General features: G+C 37.2%; 2 protein-coding genes across 2 annotated transcripts in view; one reads left to right on the top strand and one right to left on the bottom strand.

Moving 5' to 3' along the window:
- Positions 1-24,671, bottom strand: part of LOC125824410 (uncharacterized) — a 106,208-nt gene that overhangs the window by 21,210 nt on the left and 60,327 nt on the right. The window lies entirely within an intron of this gene.
- On the top strand, positions 301-23,297 carry LOC125824405 (uncharacterized). Its single transcript, XM_049503777.1, has 20 exons — positions 301-1,380; positions 3,506-3,968; positions 4,774-4,861; positions 4,968-5,149; positions 7,175-7,311; positions 10,052-10,118; positions 12,468-12,609; positions 12,731-12,845; positions 14,008-14,083; positions 14,176-14,358; positions 15,066-15,226; positions 16,208-16,313; positions 17,591-17,792; positions 17,922-18,208; positions 18,444-18,565; positions 19,541-19,685; positions 19,790-19,882; positions 22,300-22,373; positions 22,481-22,534; positions 22,607-23,297. The coding sequence occupies exons 1-20, from the start codon at positions 419-421 to the stop codon at positions 22,890-22,892; spliced, it is 3,945 nt and encodes a 1,314-aa protein (XP_049359734.1). The 5' UTR covers positions 301-418; the 3' UTR covers positions 22,893-23,297.

Consider the following 24,671-nt stretch of genomic DNA (forward strand, 5'->3'; position numbering starts at 1 on the left):
AAAAATTATAAGATTATAATTTAGAGACTATCTCAAATATTTTATTAAGATAAAAAATAGTCGATTTTAATATGATCACAAGCACTCTTGATTGTTGCTTCAAGGTGGTCAAATTTGAAAAGTTGATCAAATTTCGAGGTGTTAAAATACAAGTTAAAAAACTGTTTAGATTAAAATTTAAGATTTTTATCATAAAATAAAGCTACAAATTCCAAATATTATTAGAATCAATTATCAAAAACTTTATAGTATATACTACAAATATTTTTTTTTTCTTTAAAAAAAAAACAAAAGTAAGAAGACTCTTCAAGGTGCTACAATGTCCCCGGCCATCTTCTTCAGTCTCTACTGAACTTTCCGTTCAAATTCCAAAATCTCAGCTCCGATCGGAATTTCCCAAATATTGCGTTTTCCGGCCATGTCGATACAAATTCAAAAGCCACCAAATGAGTCATGGGACTGTATGTTACCTGGCCCACCTTCCCGGAGCAACGGTGGATCCGCCGATATTTCTCCCGCCGGCCTATTCGCTTACGCCTCCGGTAGCTCTGTATCCGTCGTCGAAACTCATTCAATGCAACTCGTTACTACTATCCCTCTTCCACCACCGTCCTCTTCTACTACCTCATTGTCCCCTTTCATCACTTCCGTCAGGTGGTCCCCACAGACTCTTCCGCATTTAATCGACGTCCCTCAACATCATCTTCTTCTCGCCGTCGGTGATCGTCAAGGACGAATTTGTTTACTTGATTTCCGGTCTAAATCTCCGACAATTTTCTTTGATACTGGTTCAGGTTCTAAACTTGGGATTCAGGATCTATGTTGGGTACAAACTGGACCGGATTCATGGATCTTAGCTGCTCTATGTGGACCTTCGTTGCTTTCTCTGTTTAATACTTCCACGGGTCGGTGTTTCTTCAAATATGACGCTGCGCCGGAGTATTTCTCGTGTCTACGTCGTGATCCGTTTGATTCGCGGCATTTTTGTGCACTAGGACTTAAAGGATTTTTGCTTTCAGTGACTGCATTGGGAGATACAGAGAATGATGTGGTGCTTAAGGAACTTCAAATTCGTACGGATACTACTGAATTGCAGAAGCTAGAGAGGGATTCATCTACTGGAGGTAATGGAGCTCCGGCATCAGCTACATTTCCGACCTACATCTCGAAATTCGCATTTTCACCACACTGGATGCATTTGATCTTTGTGGCGTTTCCGAGGGAATTGGTAGTGTTTGATCTGCAGTATGAGACGGCGCTGTTCTCGTCTGGGCTGCCCCGGGGATGTGGGAAGTTTCTGGAGTTGTTACCTGACTCGAATATTGAAGTTTTGTACTGTGCTCATCTTGATGGAAAGCTCAGTACTTGGCGGCGGAAAGAGTAAGTACTTAGAAACTTGAGTATTTGGCATGAATTCAACTATCTAGTCGCTGATTGCTGAAGCTTTACGTGATCAACCTGTGATCTTTTATTTGTTGTAGCATATTGTACTATGCTTATTGGAACTCGGCATATTTAACCGAGAAGTATGAGTTGCGTTCACTCTTTGTTTTTGTTTTAGGATCACTTAGTGCTATGCCAAGGAATAGTCCACTACATTGACTTTTGTATTCGTCAGTCACGGTGAACCCCAATGTTTCCTGTCACAAACTTAGAAGGATACTAGTAGTTTTTCTATGAGAGGCAAAATAAAATGTACAAATACTTCAATTCCCAAAGCTTATGCTAAGCTGCAGCTGTCTAGATGTTTAGGCTATTGATTCTCATGTACAAACATTTATTTTCTTTCCCTGTTGTTTCATAAAGTTAAATTAGAATTATTTTTGGTGTTTAAGTTGTACAACCCAAAAAACAAAACAAATGAATGCAATTTACTAGCACCTGACAGAGTACCACACAAGAGACAAAATGAGAGTACATACCTGATACTGGATAGTTTAAACATGTCTGGTGTAGACCTCCAACTGCACCGAGTCCATTAGTTCAGTACTATGATGATTAAAGATGAATTAAAAGGAACGAGGGAGAACTAAAATCACATCGAGGGAAATTGTCCCAAAGACCCAGTCTCTTGGAATCACTATGACTTTGCAAAGAATAAAACATAATGCAAATAAAGGATCTATATGGGAGACAAAACAACTTTGTCATTGTTGTTATACTTACATTAAGTTTAGAGTTTGCTAGGTGTTAGCGAGAAATCGTTTTATTCTAGTTAGAAACTTGAAACTCAGTGTTTAGAGGTGTGAGATTTGGAGAACCTTTAACATTGAAGAACAATTAATTTTCCTTAAAGAACATTATTGCATCTCAGAACTAGGAATTATAAATACAACCTTGATATGCTTTGTGAAATTAGGTTTTGGGCCTAACTCACACCCAAAAGCTAGCTCAAAAAGGGAGGAGGATTGCCCAAGTCTTATAAGGAGTCCACCCATCTCATTAACCACCAATGTGAGACTTTTGTTATTCTTCAACACCTCACCTTATGCCCAGTCCTTAGCATCTGGTGCGTGGACAATTTTGATTTTGGGGGCCCCAACATTGGGTGAGATGGGCCCTGCTCTGATAGCAGTGAAATTAGGTTTTGGGCCTAACTCACACCCCAAAGCTAGCTCAAGCTTAGCTCAAAGGGAGGAGGAGCTTAGCATCTGGAGGTGAGCAATTTTGATTGTTAGGTCCCCAACATTAGATGAGATGGTTACACACTTAAACATGGTATCAGAGCGGGCAAAGGCCCTGGGATTGAATCTTACCGCCACTCAAATTAAAAAGAATTTCCACGTGCTTGACCCATGAAAAAGAATCAGGCCTACACATGAGGGGGCGTGTTGAGAATATAATTAAATAATTAAAAGTGTGCTCTCTCTGACAACTTAAGCTTTTAGATGAGATGGTTACACACTTCAACATGGTATCAGAGCACCAAGATGTCTTGGGGTCGAATCTCACCGCCACCCAAATTAAAAAAAATTTCCACGTGCTTGGCCGTGAAAAAGAATCAGGCATGCACGTGAGGGGGCGTATTGAGAATATAATTAAATAATTAAAAGTGTGATCTCTCTAACAACTTAAGTTTTTAGATGATATGGTCACACACTTCAACATGATTGAACTAAAACTTTGCGAGCTGATTAAGTCTGGGTTCAATCAGTTCATAGCTGGATTGATTTGTAGGTATCGACCTATCGTGGCATTGTATGTAGTACGGATTGTGGTGTTTCCTAGTGACATCCATGACTTAACTCAGAAGCTATTTGTTATCTGGTAGCCAGATAAGTTGCTTTTAATTGAATTCACCAACTCATGTGAGCACTCAGCTGCAATGCTCTTTTTCATTAGTCTAATGGTTCATTTTTCGTTACCTTGTAAAACATTTTCTTTGTCCTTGTTTCTGCATGACCGTGAGTTGAAACTCTAATATTCCCATTTTCATAACCTTGCACATATCAAATTTCTGTATTCATGGGAGTTCAAAGGGATAATAATCTGCATGTTGTCACAGCGGAGAGCAAGTGCACACAATGTGTGCGATGGAAGAATTGATGCCCTCAATAGGCACAGCCGTTCCTTCCCCCTCAATTCTTGCAGCTGTTGTCTCCCATTCAGATGCCGCCTTTCAAACTATTGGCAAGCTATATTCCGATGCACATCATTCAGTTGATGTGGATTTTGATAATCCATTTGATTTTTGTGATGAATCCCTTGTTTTATCTAAGACGCGTTTGATCACCATTTCTGATGATGGGAAAGTATGGAAATGGCTCCTGACTGCTGAAGGATCTGTAGATATTCAGAAGGACATGACAAATCCAGATATTGTTGCAGAAGCCTGTAAGTCTGTACCTTCAGAGATTCCCATGGGTCACAACTCTGAGATTAGCACAGTTCCACTGTCAACTGATGCAAATAGAAGCAGGACCTGTCTGTCAAAGTCCACTACAAGCCTGGATGAAGTGTCCTTCAAGGTTGGTTAGACTTGCGTAACTTTGGTCATTAAACAATGTTGCAAATCAAGTTGGATTATACTGGTACAGTACAAAACAAAATTATGAACAATGTCTTAACCACATTCACAGGCAGAACTTGGGTATATAATCCATATTGTTGGCATTACTAATTTAACCCCCCCCCTCCCAACCCCCACCCCCACCCATTGAACACACACAGAGATTAAATATTGATAATAACATAAAAGGAATGTAGTTTTACTTTCTCTGTTTTTACCTTACAACACTCTCTTGTTACTGGTTATTATATAGATTAGGCAGAATGTCGCTAAAGGTTGTACTTGGACGTCCACCAAATATGTTTTCATGAATTGGTGCAGTGAACATACGGGTAAATATATTGGACTTATTGGTTGCATACTAGGATTAAAATGAAGCGACCTATTCAGCCTATTTATAGTTATGTACAAAGTAATATACAAGTCAAGACTTGGTGTCCTCAGTTAGTTGAGTTGTGTGAGCTTTTTATAGGGCCTCTGTGCCCAACAAAAAGAATTGGTTCTATTTCCTGTTCTTTTATGGTTAGTGATAGTTTTGCAAGGTATGCCTTTTTGAGATATACCTGCATTAATAGTGGAGAAAATATTCATTCTGGTCATTCTTACTGGCATGGAGGGCCTCCTTTCATTGGCTGACAGGAAAAAAATGGAAGCGTATCATCATGGGCTTTTAAATAAATGATCACTAATAAAATAATGTCTTCTTTTGTTTTAGAATTTTAAGATTTTCCCCCCATCACTGAAGGTTATTTTTTTGATTGTAGATTAGTCTAGTTGGCCAGCTTCATCTTCTTTCTTCAGCGGTGACTATGTTGGCTGTACCTTCTCCTTCTTTGACTGCTACTTTGGGACGTAAGTATATTTGTGGACTGCTACTCTTTTTGTATTATACAAAATTTATCAAGATTTCGGATGAGGTTGTGCTGGTTTTGCCACTAAATAGCTTACAATCATGAAGGTGGAGGAAACTCTCCAGCTGTCGCTGTTCCGCTTGTTGCTGTGGGAACTCAAAGCGGTACAATAGACGTGATTGATGTCTCTGCCAACGCTGTCAGCGTTAGCTTTGCAGTCCATAACAGTGTTGTCAGGGGATTAAGGTGGCTTGGGAATTCCCGGCTGGTTTCTTTCTCGTACTCACAGGTGACAAATATAAACAGCAAAAAATTCACTATTTCCAAGGAGAAACATAATGTTGGCATCTTCTCTACCTGTTGAGTGTCTGTTTAGATTTCTATCACCGAGGAATCTTCCATTGTATATTTTTTTTCCCTTGCATATAGACTATCATCACAAGTAACATCTATAATCTAAATAATCATAGTCTATAGAGAGGCATTACGGCACCTCCTAAGACGTGATTCTATTTATTTATTTTCTCAGATTTTCCCCCATTTCCCCTTCCCATTTAATAGTCAGATGATATGGCATCTCTCTGCCGCCAAGATTCTTATATATCTACTCTTCCAGATTATGCCTTTCTTTTTCTTTCAATTATATGTCTTTGTTCATTCCTCTTCTCCTATTTATTTTTGATAATCGTGGTGTTCTAGCCAACTTGCGTGCACCTCGATTAATTCCATGAGGCACCTGCTGCCTTCCACCAACTCATGATCTAGGTGACTCTATCCACCAAGGCTTAGACAAATGAGAAGAAATCACCTAGTTTTTTTCCTTTTGCAGGGAATTGAATCTGAGACCTCATGATTTTCAACCCACTTCATCCCACACCCCTGGGGTTTCTTTTCTCCTATTTATGGTCCTTACTTTAGGTAACGAAATAAATTTTCATATTAATGTGTACTGGTGTGAAAAGTTATTAGGCGTAAGAATCAAATGTAGGGATTTTGTTGAAAACTTGAGAAAAGATTTTTTTTTTTTTTGAGGAAAGAAAAGAAAATATTTACTGATGTGTTTGAGAGATAATTGGGGAAGAAATATAGAAAATAACTTAAAATGGTAGGAGACAAACTCTTTGCAGAAGAAAGGCAAAAAATGTGTAGGGAAGATGAAGAAAACAAAGAAAGAAAGAAGGAGAAAAAGAAAAGCCAAAAGTAAAATTAAAAAAAATTAAAAGGAGAAGAGGGATACAAATTAGTAATCAACTAGTTTGAATTTGACAACTGAAGATCTTAAAAGGAACTACTTGAATACTTAAAATGTATACAATTGAGAAGGGAATAAAAGGGTAAAAATTATGCATCTACACTTGTTTCAAAAGTGCTACTAAGAAACTGTATAGGTTGCACCCAAGGGTGTGGTCTAGTGGTCAATGAAGTGATTGAGAGCCATGAGGTCTCAGGATCTAATCCCAACGGAGACAAAAGCACTAAGTGATTGTTCTCGTCTGTCCTAGGCTCCTAGCCTTAGTGGACAGAGTTACCTGATAGTTGCTGGTGAGAGGTGGCTGGGTATCCCGTGGAATTAGTCGAGGTGCACGAGAGCTGGTCCGGACACCACGATTATAAAAAAACAACAACTATATAGGTTAATTTTATACAGAGTTGACCTAAGAGTCTTTTTTGCCTTTCAAATTGTTTAAATTTTGCTGTATTAAAATGTGAAGAATGCTCTTTTAAATTTGTCAAGTTGTTCCTTAGATTTTCTTGAAAGGAATTTCCAAGGCAAATGTTAAACACAAGAATTTACAATATGTATTTTTTGGTTGAAATTAAGGTTGATATTGATATCTACTTATTAAAATTGCTAAAATTTTGCAGTGTAATATTTTATGGGCTAATTTTCTTTGTAGTTCAATTGTTGTGAAAACCTTTTCTCTTTGAATGCAAGAGCTGTTTCAACACTTCTGCTTTTGGATTTTGTTGCTGTGATGTTGTGGCTACTTCATTTTATTTTCACTTAAGGTTATGTTTTGACTTGACTGTTATGTTTTCAAGCCTTTTCTCTTTGAAAGTTTAAGTTATGCAAATTACTGTTGTGTTTAAGTTTTGAACTTGTATGTTTATATTGTCTTTCGAAGAAAAATTAAAATTATTTTTATTTTTGGAAAAACCTTGTTCTTTTTTAGTTAGATTAAGATTTGAGTATTTAAAAGGATCATTTCATTAATTAAAGAAATCTTTTGCAACCATGTGAAGTATAGGCATATTCACTAGTTTCAATATAAAAAGGACTGGTCTCACACAGAATCTTCATTTTGGACTTCAGGGTACAGAAAAAGCAGGTGGCTACATCAATAGGCTCGTTGTGACATGTCTTCGAAGTGGACTCAATCGACCATTTCGAGTTCTGCAGAAACCAGAGCGAGCACCTATTAGAGCTTTAAGGGCTTCATCTTCCGGCAGGTGCATTTGTCAACTTGTCAATATTGTGTGCAATAAAAGATGAAATGCTTTTGTTTTTCTTGACTCAATAGTGTTAGCGAGATCTTTACTCTATATGACCAGGAGTAGTTAAGCTTTGCTGAAGGATGTAGTATTGTACTATTTCATTATAAGAGGCATGTATGTGCTAGGGAATGGGAAATCTTCAAAATTTCATTTGGCCAAGTTCCAGAGCATTTTCATGAATTTTGAGTTCAGATTTATATGGACTGTTCATTATTGTGAACATTCTTTTGACAGTAGAAAAGATAATGTGGCACCCATTTTATGTGTCATGGGATCTCAGTATATCAAGGATGTCCCTGCCAGCTCATGAATTTAAAGACATTACTGTTATTGACTTGTGAAACATGGAAACAAGGCTGGGGAAGATCTACAAATTTGTCAATTACTGTATGCAGATGATACTGTGATCTTCTGTGATGCCAAGGCTGAGCAGGTGTGTTTCATCAGAATAGTATTAGTAATCTTTGAGGCAGTGTCAGGGCTTTCTGTGAACTGGAGAAAAAGCAGCATGTTTCAAGTCAAGGAAGTAGCTAACATCCAGTGTTTAGCAAATATTTCGAGTTGTAAGATAGAAAATCTCCCAACTACATATCTAGGGATGCCATTGGGTAACAACCACAAAGAATTAGAAATATGGGATGGAATTGTGGAGAAGACTGAGAAAAAATTAGCCACCTGGAAGACACAATACCCATCTCTGGGAGGAAGAATAACAATGATCAATTCTGTCTTAGATGCTCTCCCTACTTATGTTATGTCTCTCTTCCCCTTACCTGCAAAGGTGGAAGACAGATTAGATAAACTAAGGAGAGATTTTCTTTGGTTGGGCAACAAGGAAGGAAAGGGCATTCACTTGGTCAAATGGCAAACTGCCCAACTAAGCAAGAAATCAGGGGGTCTTGGTATTAAGAATCTAGGTCTGCAAAATAGGTGCTTACTGTCAAAATGGCTATGGAAGTTTGGTAAAGAGGGCCAGGCTCTGTGGAAGGATGTTATTGTTAGCAAGTATGGACAAACTGATTCATGGACATTCAACACTGTGACCAGCACCTATGGGGTCTCAGTTTGGAGGTCTATCAGAAATTTGTGGCCAAAACTAGCGAGGAACATATGCTACAAGGTGGGTGAGGGGACTAGGATCCTTTTTTGGAAAGACAAGTGGATAGGACAGAACTCCCTCATGGAGGACTTTGCAGATTTGTACTCTTTTTGCGACAACCCTGGAGCATCTATTGCTGCGATGTGGTCTCAGCAAGGGTGGAATATAACCCTTTGGAGGCTCTTAAATGACTGGGAGGTGGATAGAGTAGCCAATTTACTGCAAAGGTTGGAAGATTTTCCGGGACTCAACACTAATCCTGATGCAATCAGATGGAAACATGATAGGGATGGGGAATTTTCTGTTGGAAGAATGTACAAAAGAGACCTGGCAACACACCCAGGGGGCATTTTGGACCTTGGAAACAAATTTGGAAATCCAACACCCCAACCAAGATAAAGTGTTTCACATGGTCAGTGTGCAGAAGAGCATGTCTGACTCAGGAGAGACTGAAAAAAAGAGGATTTCAGATTGTTTCTAGGTGCTTCTTTTGCCATGAGAAGGAGGAAACAAACAATCATTTGTTCCTTCACTGTAGAGTGACTTCCCAGATATGGTATATGTTTCAAAGCATTATTCAAGATCCTTGGGTGGTGCCTGAGCATACTGCTGACCTACTAAACTGTTGGATGAGAAGAGGGGGGAGTAAAACACAGAGAAAATGGTGGAATCTATTTCCATCTTGCATGTGGTGGTCAATTTGGAAGGAAAGAAACAATAGGTGCTTTAAGAATATTACTAACCCAATGCAGAAAGTTAAAGAAAACTGCATTAATACTCTATATTTTTGGTGTAAAGAAGAGGGTATATATGAAGTAGATCAGTTAGTAGATTTCCTAGGCTCTTTGTAATCATGACTACTTGACCTTTGAATTTTTATTTTTTTTTGTTTGGTTGCCAGCATACCCTCATTGCTGATGAATACAACTTTACCATTCTCCAAAAAAAGAAACATGGAAACAAGTTTTTCTTAATTAATAAAATAAAAAACATTTTCTGAAAAAAGAAATGTAGAGAGACAAATAAGTCAGTCTCTTCCTCCTGTTCTCCATTGCTGATGCACTTCAAATTGTTTTAATACAAGCTCATTCTTTTTTTGTGTTTTGAAACTTCTAGTCGAATTACAGCTTTGTGCCCATGTATTACTTCCTCTACATTGTTTTTTTCTATTGGTAATTCCTTTGCATTGTTTATAAAGAAAAAAATTGGAGTAGGGTGTTCGGGAGGTTGTTTTCCAGGCTTGCCCAATGACTGACCCTCTTCTTCCATTCCTTAACCCATTTAGATCATTGATAACACATGTAATCTTTTAAGCGCAGCATAATTGCTTGGGAAAGGGAATTCTAAGGAAACTCTTTGGGACTATTTAGATTATAAACCGAATGGGTATTGATTTTCTCTTTGCTTTCTACATAACTGTGATTTAAGTGATTGCTTCTAGCTAATGGTTTGTTCCAAAAAATGTGGATTTACTCACCATGTGTGTTCTCTTTATTCCGCATCTTATACTATGTCCTTTTTATCATCTCTCATTGAGCTGATAAAAGTCTTTGATGTTCCCTAATCTTTTAAGCCTAAAAATGGTCTGTCGTGTAGGTACCTATTGATTTTGTTTCGTGATGCACCAGTAGAAGTTTGGGCTATGACTAAGACACCAATCATGGTAATTATGTTCTTTCTCTTATTCTCGCCACGATTCATGTTGAGTAAAATATGGTTTCAGGTTGTTTCAATTAATGTTTGGATCTTGAGATAGCATTTTTGAAATTAATGAAAGTATTGTGGAACCATTTCAAAAAATGAAGGTATCGTGGATTGTAAGTTGACCCAATTAATGAGATTAAAGCGTAATATTTTATTAAACTGTGGATTCTAAGTGCTCTGAAGTTGCTCATAGCGAACACAGTTACTTCCCTACCCTTTTCTTTTATAACAATGGTATCCGGTTAGTAAAAGTGCACCTCAGCTATTCATTCAAGTACTTGTTACCAACCCACAACACACATGTATGTAATGCTGCCACAAGGCCTAGGCAGATGGGAATAGATCACTTAGTTTTTTTTTTTGGTCTTTTGTCTTTGCTGGGAGTTGAACTGTTCTGCAAGGTTTTCACTTATTTCATTGACGGCTAAGCCACAACTTTGGATGATAGTTACTTCCCCACCCTTAACGGATAAAAGGAAAAGAAAAATGTGTTTGTTTTCCATCCTCTTTTCTATGAGAACTGTGAAGTTCTTGCATGCCAAAACTTTACTTGTTGCTCAAAGAACGTCTTTCTAGATTAAGATATGAGTTGTTTTTCTAAGATTCTATCAATAAAGAATCTTTTAGGATCTTGGTTGATTTTAGTATGTAGGACTTCATGGGTGATTGTATAATCTTCTGACCAATTCTACCAGAATGATCAACCATCTTATATTTTGGTTTAGTTGTTGAGAATATAATTAAGAATATAAAAGTGTGTTCTCTATAAAAGCTTAAGCTTTTAGATGAGATGATCACACATTTCAACATGGTATCAGAGCCATGTCCACCCAAGTCTTATTTCACCCGATGTTGGCCTCATCTTATATTATCTACGCTCCAAATTTCCAATTATGGGCGTGCGGAGGGGGTGTTGAGTCCAACAATGGAGTATTGTGAAGAGGTGATTAGCTAGGATATGAGTGATATGACACACCTGCAACTTACAAAGGATATGACCCTAGATTGGAAGATATGAAGGACGAAGATTAGGGTAGAAAGCTAGTAGGTATTCGATTGTTGTCTAGTTTTCCTTATCAATATTATTATTATTACTCTCCTACTATCTTATTCTTCGATTTTATTATTAATTGTTATTTCCCTTGCTTTGGTTATCCTTTTATTGATTTTTGCTATTGTTTTTTTCCCCATTAGTTTTAGCATGACTTCTTCATTACTGTATTTTCTTTCATACCCAGTTTTTATTTCAGCCGAGGGTCTATTGGAAACAAGCTCTCTACCTTCACAAGGTAGTGGGGTAAGATTGTGTACACACCACCCTCCCCAGACCCCACTTGTAGGATTGCAATGGGTATGTTGTAGTTCACTCCAAATTTTCAATAAATTAGCGAGTAGTGACAAAGAAAAGCTTTAGGAATGAGTAATTCCGAGAATTATAGCAAACAGAGATATAGAATTGTAGAAGAGAGAGAGAAGAGTATGATATTATTCATGAACGAATAGCAATATACATCAAGTACTGTATTTATACAATTGAGAATTTCATCTACATAGATGATAGTTCCTAACCAACTTTGTGACACATGAACAGTGTTAACTGTTTTCCTGAAAGTGCGAACTGCCTAACCGATTTTGTGACACATCAGCTCCTAACTGAATTGACTTCTAATTAACTTCTAATTCCCTATCTTAAGCCTCCAACCTTGCATCAATACCCCCTGTTTGAAGACCATGGTCATCAAAAAAAAGAAAGAAAAGAAAAGCTTTAGGAATCTAATATCCAGATTAGCTATGAAAAGATCAGTTTCTCTCACTTCATGCTGCAAACCTTCTTCACACTTAGGCAGTTAGGCTTTTGAAAAGATGCTCCCTTGGAAAAAACACAGCGTTTGTATCAGGTTTTGAAACGTGGAATATGAACGCTTTGCTATTTAGGATTTGCTTACCATGCAATTCAGTGTCAGTCTCTTGTTCAGTCATGTGCTGTTTCTGTATCTGAACACGTCAAGTTACTTGTAAAGACTTATTCAACATATTGAATTGGATCTAACTGGATTGTGAACTACCTTGTGGAAATGATGACCATATGCTTGTAGCTACCCTAGTGTCACCAGTACTCCTGAAAAAGCTGACTAAGTTAATTCCGCTTGGTGATGGTTCCTTGATTATTTTAGGATGTTCTCTCACAAGTATATTGATGTATAGTTAGAAAATAACATCTTTTTGTCTGCCTGGTTGGCGTTAATCTGGCATTGCATTATTTATTCTTTACTTTCCAACTTTTATTGTATTATATTTTTCAATGCAGCTTAGATCACTAGCTCTCCCATTCACTGTGCTAGAATGGACTCTTCCAACAGTACCACGGCCATTGCCTAAAGATCGTCCTGCCGTAGCGTCAACAGAGACATCCTCCCCAACAAAAGAAGCAGTTGCAGCAGCAGATGCTAGTGAGCTCAGTTTACTTGATTTTTCACGCATTACTTGAGTACATATTTCCTTACAAAATGATGTCTTCTATGACTTGTTTTTTGTGAATGCTAATACTTATGGAGTAAATTTTGACTGCAGAAGGAGCTGGGACAGATGGATCTCAAGATGAATTTTCAGAAAGTTTCTCTTTTGCACTAGTCAATGGTGCACTTGGAGTTTTTGAGGTTCATGGTCGAAGGATCCGTGACTTCAGGTATTTTCTTCTAATGTTTATAAAACAACGATAGTCAATCAGTTAGCATTTGGTGGGCTAACTGTCTAAGTTGATATTTTTCCTATGGTCTTGTAGAATTAGTTACAAATATTTCCTTTCTGATTTCATTTTACCAAGGAATATTATATCCAATCAAATTTCGGGGGTGGTAGGGAGTGTTTGAATGCATGGTCAAAGCTATGGAAGAGCAATTGACTTTTTATTGTTATAGCCTGGCAGATAATGCGAAGGTATAGTGATCCTTTATCAAAAAGTGAATATTTTGGTTTAACGATTGAATCAGTATTATGAAGCAATATGGATTTGGCAAAGGGCTGACCTTTAGATTAGTTTCCTCTGTCCTTTCTCTCTCTCTCTCTCTCTGTATGTGTGCATTATTTGTCTTTCAAGTTGGGCAGAAACTAATTATATCTTTTTATATTTCAATTTTTAATTACTGCAAAGGTTCTTTTGTGGATCAAATAATGCTGAGTCTTTGTAATCTGCTTAAGCTACAAGCAGTCAGCTGCTAAATGGACAATTCTGATCCTGGCCTATATGCTGGGAACAAGCTGATTATATAACAAGAATTTCAATGTGTATCCCTGTGGCCTACTAGCAATAAATGTAATTGATTGAATACTTTTGGTGAACCTTTGCTTTTCCTTGAGTTCTGAGCTCCGGTTTGTAGCTTTATTTAAGACTTGGTAACAAAAATAAGGACTTCATAACATGTGTTCAATTGTATTGCAAGTTTCTGTTATTTTGTTATGAGGTATGTGTTGCAGAGAGTGCAAGTTATCAGATTATTGGTGGTCTCTTTTATGTGTCATTGTGTATCATCTAGCAAGAAAGAAAATTTATTAATAAGAAAAGAAAAATTCTGTATTATCGGTTTTTGTTAGGTTCAATGGTAAGTAAAGATGCCAAGTTTCTGGGACAATCTAAAATAGAAGTGTAGGCCACTTTTGAGGAATATACAAAGTTACCAGTTTCAGAAAAAGAAGTGTAGGTCACATTTTTTTTCACCTTCCTTAAAGTGTAGCCTGGGTGAGAGCGAAAATCAGATTACCTTACCTTTGAATCTGCTTACCTCTTTCAATGTCTTTGTTCTGCCATCAGCTGTACAATTGTACCTCACATAATGTTGTCATTTTTCTAGACCAAAGTGGCCTTCATCTTCATTTGTTTCATCTGAGGGATTGGTGACAGCAATGGCCTATCGTCTGCCTCATGTGGTATGCCGTGTGTTCTTTTTACATCGAAGTGTCATTTGCTGTCTGATTGCTTATCTGTTAACAAGGTTGGCAATAATGCATCCGTTCTGTAGGTTATGGGCGACAGGTCAGGAAACATTCGCTGGTGGGATGTTACTACTGGACAGTCGTCCTCATTTAACACCCATAGGGAAGGCATCCGTAGAATCAAGTTCTCACCAGTTGTTCCTGGAGATCGTAGTCGTGGGCGTATTGCCGTTCTGTTTTATGATAACACATTCTCGGTATTTGATCTGGTAAGCGAGAAATTCCCCTTGTTGATTTCTTTGCATGTGCCTCAATATTCTGAGTACATTTGTTTCCTCCTTCTCTATGGAAGTCGACATACCTGAAAATTTGTATCGTTTTCCCTATCATAGAAATACAGATTATCTATAGTTTTGCTGTTGATTAAGAGAATATATTTCCAGCTCTTTACCTTTGTCAAAAAAAAAGAGAGAATATATTTCCAGTAGTATCAGAATCCCATTACTGCTTCATTTTGTAGAGTGATTCCTTATCTGTACAACAACATACCCAGTGTAATTCCACAGGTGGGGTCTAGGGAGGGTGGTGTATACGCAGCCTTACGCCCTTACCCCTACCTTGAGAAAGTAGAGAGGCTGTTTCTGTCTTTCTAATAGACCCTTGGCTCAAGTAAAGCATAATAAAATCAAGTATGAAAAGGGAGATTCAAAAGTGAAACAGACCTGAACATAATGGAGAAGAGAACAGTAGAAACAACACATAATACGATAACCGAAGCGAAGGGTGATTCCTTATTTGTAGTCTTATCTTATTTAGATCCATAATACTTGAATAACTGAACTTCCTATTACCCTTCCTTCAAGTTCTTTGCATGGGTTTCGCCTGAAGTCTCAATAATTAGCTGTTCAAAGGTTATGTAAAAGTCTGGCACACAGTTCTAATTGCTTCTAAACTATATTACATTTCTCATTTGCAGGACTCACCTGATCCATTAGCCAATTCAGTTTTACAACCTCAATTTCCTGGAACTCTTGTATTGGAGCTCGATTGGTTGCCTTTGCGATCAGATAAGAATGATCCACTGGTGCTATGTATTGCTGGAGCTGATAGCAGCTTTCGCCTTGTTGAAGTCAATATGTATGTCCCAACAAGCTTACTATTCTGTTTCATTATCTGTTTTATCTGTTCTCCCAGGTTATAAAATAAAACTTCAGTAACAATTGAAATGTACAAATCTGATGGGGTAGGAAGCAGCTTGTGTGCTCTAGACTCTGGAATAATTGCTCTGTAGGTTAATGAGATTTCTTGTCCTGCTCCTAGATGCGTAGTTACAGATAAAGTAATACTCATCTGGAGCCTTCATAAAAAGAAAGAAAGTAAATGCTTGTCTGAATAATGGCTCTGTAGGTTAATCAAATTTCTTGTCCTGCTCCTAGATGCGTAGTTACAGATGAAGTAACACTTACCTGGAGCCTTCATAAAAAGAAAGAAAGTAAATGCTTGTCTGGAGTTGCCAGAAGAATCCTTTATCTTGGTTTCTGCTTCTTTTTCCATAAGTTTGCATTCGTGCTTAGGAGTTGGGACAGGTTTATCATGATTTGATTGGTTATTTTGCTATGTGATTCTGTTTCAATTCGTTTTATTACTGGTCCTTTTCAATAAGTTTAATTTTAATTATTTGGTATTCTGATTGTCTCTCTTTCACACACTTTTTTGAGGGAAATTGGCTTTAATTTGACTTATCATTACCTGCTACATTTTAGAGAATCCTGACACTGTAATAAGCTTCCAGAAACTGTTAAAGTTCCCCGCATTAGCCTTGAAAACTAAAGAATGCTAGTCCCCGTATAACACATAGGGAGAACAACTTAAGTGACTGCTGCGGTTGTGTCTGATATTGAGCAATTTATACCTTTGGAGGCAGAAATATGATGTTTGCAGTAGAAATTTGAAATACTTTAACTTGATGCAATTTCTTACTTTCTCCAATAACCCAAAAATTATCTCACTTGTTATAATTCAACCCTTTGTCTATTCTAGATGGATTTATTTTTCAGAGTTCCTGGTTTCTGACTTGCGTATCTTTGTAAAACTGTTGTTTTTTTTTTGCTTATGCAGGAGTGACAATAAAATGGTCCATGGTCCACAAGCTCGACCAGTCAAAGAAAGATTTCGACCAGTGCCTTTGTGTTCTCCCATATTACTACCCACAGCACATGCCCTGGTAACTTTGCTTTTCCTTTTCTCCACAAAGCATGCTAAACTAACATAGATAGGATTGCTTTATTGAGAAGAATATTTAAATCTGTTAAGTGTCTCAAATTAGTTGATGGGATCCGTTGTTGCCTCCTTATATGGTCTTGGAGATTTCTGACCTCATAGCTAGCTTGTGAAGTCGAGTTAGGACAAAGGTCCATTTTTCTTATCAATGTATCATAGCCAGACTGATCCCTATTGTTGTGTTAGCTAATGTTGGCTGGAACTCCAGTCTTCGCATGCCCCGGCTATTGGTTTCCTATACTAATTGAGGGAATGAGCAGTTTTTTACTGGTATGTTCAAGGAGAACCCTCACTTGAAAAGCTAGCTCTTAGGGTTGTCAGGCTCAAAGTCCAATCAAAATTAACTTTTTGGTTTGAGGTTATTAAATTATTACAATTGTCAGTTCTTTCGTTGGCATGCAACAAATCCTGTGGCTTTATTTATGAGGCCTGACAAACCTAGATGGAAATTACATAACAAGGGTGTGTTCACAGTGAAATCATGTGAAATCATGTTACTGGAATCTTAACACAAGGCAGTCAATGGTAGACATTTGGCCTTGGAAGTTAATCTGGAAGACCAAATTCCCCTCAAAGGTAGCTTGTTTTTGTTGGTTGGTTTGTAGAAAGGCTTGTTTAACACATGAGGCCTTACAGAAAAGGGGATGGCAATTTTGTTCAAGATGTGTCATGTGTGAACAGGAAGCAGAAGTCAATGACCATCTGTTCCTTCATTGTAAGCAGCGTTGAGCCTATGGAACATGTTTTTGGTTCTGTTGGGAGTTAAATGGGTGATGCCTAGCACAACAAAGGAACTACTAAATAGCTGGAAAGGTATTGGGAACAGAGGAAGAAATGAACACTGGTGGAGAACTATCCCTGCTTGCATATGGTGGACCCTCTGGAAAGAAAGAAATTTAAGAAGTTTGAGGGACAAAAGACTAACTTACAGAAGGTTAGAATGAATTGTATAAGCCTTTTGTTTTTTTGGTGTAAACAGAATCTTGTAGGGGATATAGTAGATTTAGTTGATTTTATAGGAAACTTGTAAAGTATACCCATGGGTGGGATGTAAGTTTCCAATTCATCATTTTTTGGATGATGAATTTTTTGGTGTGAATACAAAGCTACCCTTCTCTCAAAAAAAATCCTGTGGTTTTATTTTTGTTTAACAATTTTCATATCGAAGTTGGAAATAAATATTTTGTTACCTCTTCGTTTTTTTTTTTCTGGTTATTGCAGGCATTACGTACAATCTTACAGTTAGGTGTGAAGCCATCATGGTTTAATACATGGAGTACAACCACAGATGACGCGAACCACCAAGTTCCTGGAACTCCAACATCTGGAGATCTTCGTAACCACATGATTGAATCACCCCGCATTGGCGATTCTGTAGTGCCTGAGATGCTTCTCAAAGTACTGGAGCCTTATCGTAGAGAAGGTATTATTTTAGTGTAATATTATATTATGTTGTAGGATATATTATCTAGCAGCATTTACACTTAAATTTTGCATAAAAGACAGTACACTTGGTGAAGTATTTGACATGTTTCTACGTCTGTTACTCAAGGGTGCATACTTAATGATGAGATGGTTAGACTCTATGCTGGTCTAGTGGATAAAGGTTCTGCAGTAAGGTTTGCCTTTGCTGCTGCTATATTTGGGGAACCCATGGAAGCTCTTTTCTGGCTGCAATTACCGCGAGCTCTAAACTACTGGATGAAAAGATTGACTAACAAGTCTCCAGCAAGAGTCCCTCAATCAGCTTCCACGTCAGAACTTGATGAAGTATCTATGTTAAATAGGATATCATCAAAGGGAAAGTCGGGGACCGAAACGGGGAAAAATAATTCTTTGGTTAGTATTATCAAATAAATTCTGCTGAGTGTTCATGAAACAGATAATCTGCTCATAGTTTGACCTCTTAACTGTGTGTCTGCTCACCAATTTCTCAGGAATGGTTTTTCACCTTCTAAGTTAGGTGCCTTTAGTGGCTTGCCAAAAACAAAAAAATAGAAGAAGAAGAAAGGAATTAGGTGCCTTTAAATCTATTCCCAGGATATCTGTTGATCTTATGGCTTCTCTCCGGCAGGGAAATGGTCAACTTCAGCTGATGGCCTTTGAACAAGAAGAGTTGTGGGGGCGTGCTAATGAGCAGATTCCTTGGCATGAAAAGCTGGAAGGAGAAGAGGCAATTCAAAACCGTGTACATGAGTGAGTGTCCTCTATATAACTGGTCTATTTATATCTGCTTATGCCAACACACCAAGATTGTTGGTCAATGAGGTTGACAGGGTTGGCCTAGTTTAGTTTGAAACTTGTATATCCTCCAATCTGTAAGTAGTGAACATGAGAATATTTAGCTTTGTTAATTGTCAAGGCAGGAAATAATCTGAAACTAACAGTCAAGAAACTACACCAAAATCAGAAGAAAAAAAAAGGCAAGAACTAGAGGCAGACCACAGCAAAGAGATAACTGAAACTTAAAGGCAAAACAACAAGAAGTAATCTGTAACTAGGCAGAGAAGCAGAGAACAAGAAGAAAGAAGAAACTAGTAAGATAGATCAACAAGATAGGTTTCAGAAATAATAACCAGAACATGAAGGAAAGAGAATGAGAGAGATAGAACCTGGTCATTAGCATTACCATCCAAGTGATGAAGTCCAGAATACTACTGATGCATACTGTCATAAGCTTCAACAAATTAGTGATTGAATGATGAATCCCATCTTTCTTTTATTTGCTCTTCTGAAATATTTGCATTGTTGAGTGTCTACATGGAGGAGCTCACATTGCCAAAATGAGAAGGTGTGTGTGTGTGTGGTATCTCTTGATGCGCCCCAAGTGGTGGGACTGAATGCAGATGCTTTTGAAATGATTGAGAGTTACATTTATTAAAGAAGAAACAGAATCACGAGTCTGTTATTGCGAATATTCCTGGAAATCTCACCAGTCCCTGAAACTAGTGACGTAACAGAACCAATATCATTTATTGCTTTCTTTAGGAACAACAGAACATATAAAGGAATTATTTTCATCAAAAAAAAAAAAAAAAAACATATAAAGGAATCAAGAATTAGGGTTTTCATCATATGAAAATTAATTTCTGGCCTTCACATGCATTTCATTAGGTGACTGTCATTTGACCTTGAATTGTTGAATAAGATAGCTTTGTTTCTGATTACCAGATTAGTATCGATTGGAAACCTAGAAGCTGCAGTTAGCTTACTGCTCTCCACGCCTCCAGAGAGCTCATATTTCTCTGCAAATGCATTGCGTGCTGTTGCCCTTTCTTCAGCTGTATCGACGTCTTTACTTGAGCTGGCTGTGAAGGTGCTTCTTCGTTTCAATGTTTCATTTTATCTTTTCCATATAAATTCCTTCTCTTTCTTTGTGTTGGTGTCTTTGTTAAGTCACTTGTTGTGATGCTTGTGTAGGTTGTTGCTGCCAATATGGTTAGAACAGACCGGTCCTTGTCTGGAACACATCTTCTTTGTGCCGTTGGCAGGCATCAAGAAGCTTGTTCTCAGGTAATGTTCTCCATATGTTTTCTCTTTTGTTAATGATCTTGATGCATTGAACATAAATTGATTGATGCTAAAGTTACATGCCTTCATTTTATTGAACTTTAATCGGCTAGATTTATCGACTATCTGCAGTGTACTTATTGCAGATTGAGCTTGATGCATGATTAAATCTTATAGCATCTTGATCTATTCACTTATCTTTCCTACTTGGTGGAACCATTCACTGTTCTTGTCTGGTTCTATGTTCTCAGGCTGATTTCTGCATGTTGAAAATTGTGACTAGCTTGATAAATGATATATGTATGAAATATACACATATATTGTATATATGTATGTATGTATAGGTCGGGGCATCTTTTTCCACCATGTTAAATCATTATTGATCTTCTAAAAGCGAGTGAAGAATGATGTGATGTGTATAAATTGTGCTTGGTATGGTGGACTTCTTTTTTCAGAAAATCAGTTTCCAGTGGGAAAGGAGGACACTAGTAAGATTTTTCCTGAGTTATTGTAGTATTAGTATTTTTGTCCCTATCATATTAAACTAAGCACATTTAACCTTTAATTAAACTAAAGGTTCAAATTTGGTCCTTAAATTGACGGAAGTCAACTGACAGTAATCCGTATTAATGAAAATGCTGGTTCCATTGCGCTACTTCAAGGTCAAATATGGTATTTTACCATCTCATAGACTGGAGCAATGTTTCTAGCCTCGTTTTTATCTAGTGATGAAAAATTTCCCAAATCCTGCAATTGAATTGCGAGCAAAAATTTTGCTGCCCTGAAGGGTGCTGGTAGTGATTGTGATAAGGAGGATAAAGATGAGTTGTTGTGTAAAAACCAAGACTTACAATGTCAATGGTACAATTGCACATTATCTGAAGTAAGCTGAAGCATGGCCTTGAATGAGATTTTGCCCATTGGAGATTTTAGTAGTGTGAAATTTTTAGTTCCTTTTGATCTTGGTGAGCGTGTTGAATTAATTAGCTCCTTTGTGAGGATATTTGACGAGGAAACATTGTTAAGGTCCTTGCAGTCTTCTGTCAACTAGTGGAAGGCGCTGACTATGAAGTTATGGGTGGAATGTGACAGGGATGATGAATAGCATAATGAATTTAAAACTCATTTTGACTCCACAAGACAATCACTTATTGAGTGATTGGAAGGGAGGCGATATTTATTGATAAGAGTGGAAGTGCAGTAATTAAGAGGGAGCTTGTAATTTTGGTTAGGGCTGTAAATTTTTGAAGGTGGCCAGCATGTCCTTAATGCTGAAGAATACAACTTTACCAATGTTCAAAAAAAAGAATGGAAGTGCAGTTCTTGATTTTGTTTGTCCGATCCACTCCATCATGGTGAAATTGGAGGCAGTTAGATGAATAGAAACTGAAGTGTGCCTGGAAATTACTGGTTGCAACTATGCTGCTTGGACTCTTTAAAAATACCGCTGATTGTGTGTTGGATCCTCCAAAACTATCTATTTTTGGAGGATCTGACACGGGTCTGGCAGCATTTTTGGAGGGTCCAATCAACATGGGTTCCGATCTCTTCAGGAAGGTTCAATGTCTTTGAGAGACACCCTAGTTATCATCATGTCTTCAGATTACATTCCTTTAAGAATTTATAGGTGAAGAATTCAACACAGTTCCAAATCCAGAATTGCCCTTGGAAAACATTAAAGTGCATTGGATTCAGTCCATGTCAGGATCAAAGTATCTAATCTATTTCAAGGTCAAATGCACTTAGTTGGTTAGTCCAATAATATGGAGAAGTTTTTTTTAAGAAAAAGGCAGCAACTCATGGGCCAAAACTGCCTTTTCCTTGTGGGAAATGTTTTATTCAAGAAATGTTGTTTCCACCAAAATCGGGATAATGACTTTCCATTGCTTTTGGGAAACATCATTCTCTTTTGCAAATATCCCAACCTTTACTCCTTATCACTTGCTTTAACCACTTTTGGATCTTTTTGTTAATTTTCATTTGAATACATTATTATCAATCTGTAATACTCAAAGATATCACCAAGACACTATCATCAAAATCTATCTTACACTTTATACGTTTAAGCTGTGACAATTACACCTATACCCTACCAAACACCAGAAAATTATCCAGGAAATGTTTTTCCAGGGTAAAACATTTTCCACATAAAATGTTTTCCACTGAAAATATTTTCGTTTGTACCAAATGCACCCATAGCTGGGTCGTGTTTTCATCTCCCTAGTCCTCTAACTAGGGCATCTTCTGTAGTTGCTTACATGCTACAAGTTTTACTTCCTCTTACTAATCTATTTTTCTGAGAATTATTCCTTTCATTAGCCATTATAAATGGACTTGCACAGATTTTGCAACTCCAGTTACATGCCACATTTCATATTTCTCTACTTGTTGGTTAATTTCATGTTGTATCTATTTGGCAGTTACAAGATGCTGGATGCTGGACTGATGCTGCAACATTAGCTGCAACACATCTTAAAGGAACTGATTATGCAAGGTTAGTACCTATCTCTGATAGAAGAGAACATGGAAGTTCTATGACCACTATGATTTGCTTACAATATACTTGTCAAAAATGGTGAACTTAAAATTTCGGTCCTACAGGGTTTTGCTGAGGTGGGCTCAGCATGTTCTTCATTCTGAACACAACATTTGGAGGTATCATCTTTTCTTCATATGGTATTTTCCAGAAAACACATGGTTCCCTTAATTAGTAATAACTCAATGCAGGGCACTGATCTTGTATGTTGCTGCTGGTGCACTGCCTGAGGCATTAGCTTCTCTTCGTGGGGCACAACAACCAGACACAGCTGCCATGTTTATACTGGCTTGCCAGGAAATCCATAGTGAATATCTATCTAGCTTGGATGATGAATTAAGATCTTCAGATAAGTTGGTTAACTTGCCTGGACTGAACCCAGAAAGTGAAGATGTCCATGCAGTTGGTGAATATTATGGACAATACCAGAGAAAACTGGTCCATCTTTGCATGGACTCCCAACCTTTCTCCGACTGAGAAAACTTTTGCTGGGATTCCTTTTACAACGTGTCTTAAGATCTCTGTCTCAGCAATCCGAGTGACCAGAACAAGCTCCCCATCCTTAACCATACATTTGAGCTAAAAACTCGAGACATTTAAGCGATTGTCATAAAATGCCAAGACCCTTGCCCGAACTACAGTTTGGCATCAGCTCAGATTGAAAAGACTTAAGCCTGTCAAATTAAAGTTATCCAATACAGAAGTAATTGCAGTTCTTTGGGGGTCGACCATGGCAGAATGGACGATGCTTTCAACCTGGTTGCAGTTGTTCTTGACATGTATACGACTCACAATTTCATACCACTGAGATGATTGTTCTGTTCAAAAATTTTGTGCCATAATACACGTCTTTTGAAAGCTAGCCACATTGCAAGATCAATTCTTTTGTATTAGAATGGAACTGTAAATTGATTGATTGATTATGTAATAGCATTGAGTTCATACCTTCATTGTTAAGGGGTGACTGGGTGTCAAATTGACGGGTTATTAGAAAGGTTTTAGAGCAAACAGAAAATGTTTGGTACAAAAAATGAAGTTGAAAATTCTTATAAAGTTAGGATATTGCGTGAAGCCCCATAACCCTTAGATAGCATACGACTATGTAGATGTTGAAGAATCTGCCCGAATAGGGGAGGGCAAAGTCGTGTATGAGCATGAGGGAGTATATTGGAGTTCGGAGCCAAAAGGGCAAAAATTTGTCAAAAATTTCAAAGGGAAACATTTAACGCCCAAATTAACGTCGTTGAAATCAGGTCAAACTGGGTAAGACTCAAATTTCTATGCTCCTGGTAATGAGAAGAAAGCAGTAGTAAATTGGATCATTTTAATTCGATTATAATCAAATCTTCGATGATAGTAAAACTTAATTTTCTTTTTCATCATATAAGATTTGATTATAATCAAATTAAAATGATCAAAAGAAAAAGTATTTTCTTTGAGTCAAACTTCCTATCGCCATAGGTTCGTAACCTAAGTAACGCTTTGAATAAAATAAAATTAAAAAAAGTAATAATTAAAATATAAACCTTGCCAAAAATTACATATTTTGACCAAAAACATTTAATGTTGCTTTCCTGAACATTTATAGGAATAATAAAATGGACTAAATGTAATAGTTGTATCTTAATATATAAATATTTTAACCATGGCTAGATAATTCATAACATTTTCTCAAAAACACAGACACAATATATAATCAAGGGAAAAGAGTATGAAAAATATTTCAACTTTGGCCGAAATTACTGTTACAATACCAAACTTTATGAATGATCTTTTACCCCCTGCACTATTTAATAGTGTATTTTAAAGAGATAAGTGTCAAAAACACACCTAAACTATATCTTTTTTTGAGTTTCATACCTAAACTATCACTTTTTAGTTTGAGAAACATACCTCTCTATTTTATATCACTCTCATCATGGTATGTGTAATACACTCTCTCCGTTATTTTAAAGAATTTCCACATCACACTCCACATGGACAAAACATTCAACCTTGACAAAAATTAAATAAATTATTAGTATTAGTAAAAATTAAAAATTAAAAAATTATTATCCAAAAAATAATATTTTTTTAATAAAATAAAATGTAAAATATTTTTCTTACCCCACTCCATCACTTTCTCTCACCCCCCACCCCACCTCGGCCCTTTTTATTATTATTATTTTTTAAAATTTCTTTTATAAAAGTATTTTTTTTTTTTTTACTTCATCACCTCCCCCTCCCCCTCCCCCCTCCCCCTCAAATACTAATTTA

The sequence above is a fragment of the Solanum verrucosum genome, unplaced genomic scaffold (genome assembly GCF_900185275.1).
Source record: "Solanum verrucosum unplaced genomic scaffold, falcon-dt-bn FXZP01000022.1, whole genome shotgun sequence".
Classification (NCBI taxonomy): Eukaryota; Viridiplantae; Streptophyta; class Magnoliopsida; order Solanales; family Solanaceae; genus Solanum; species Solanum verrucosum.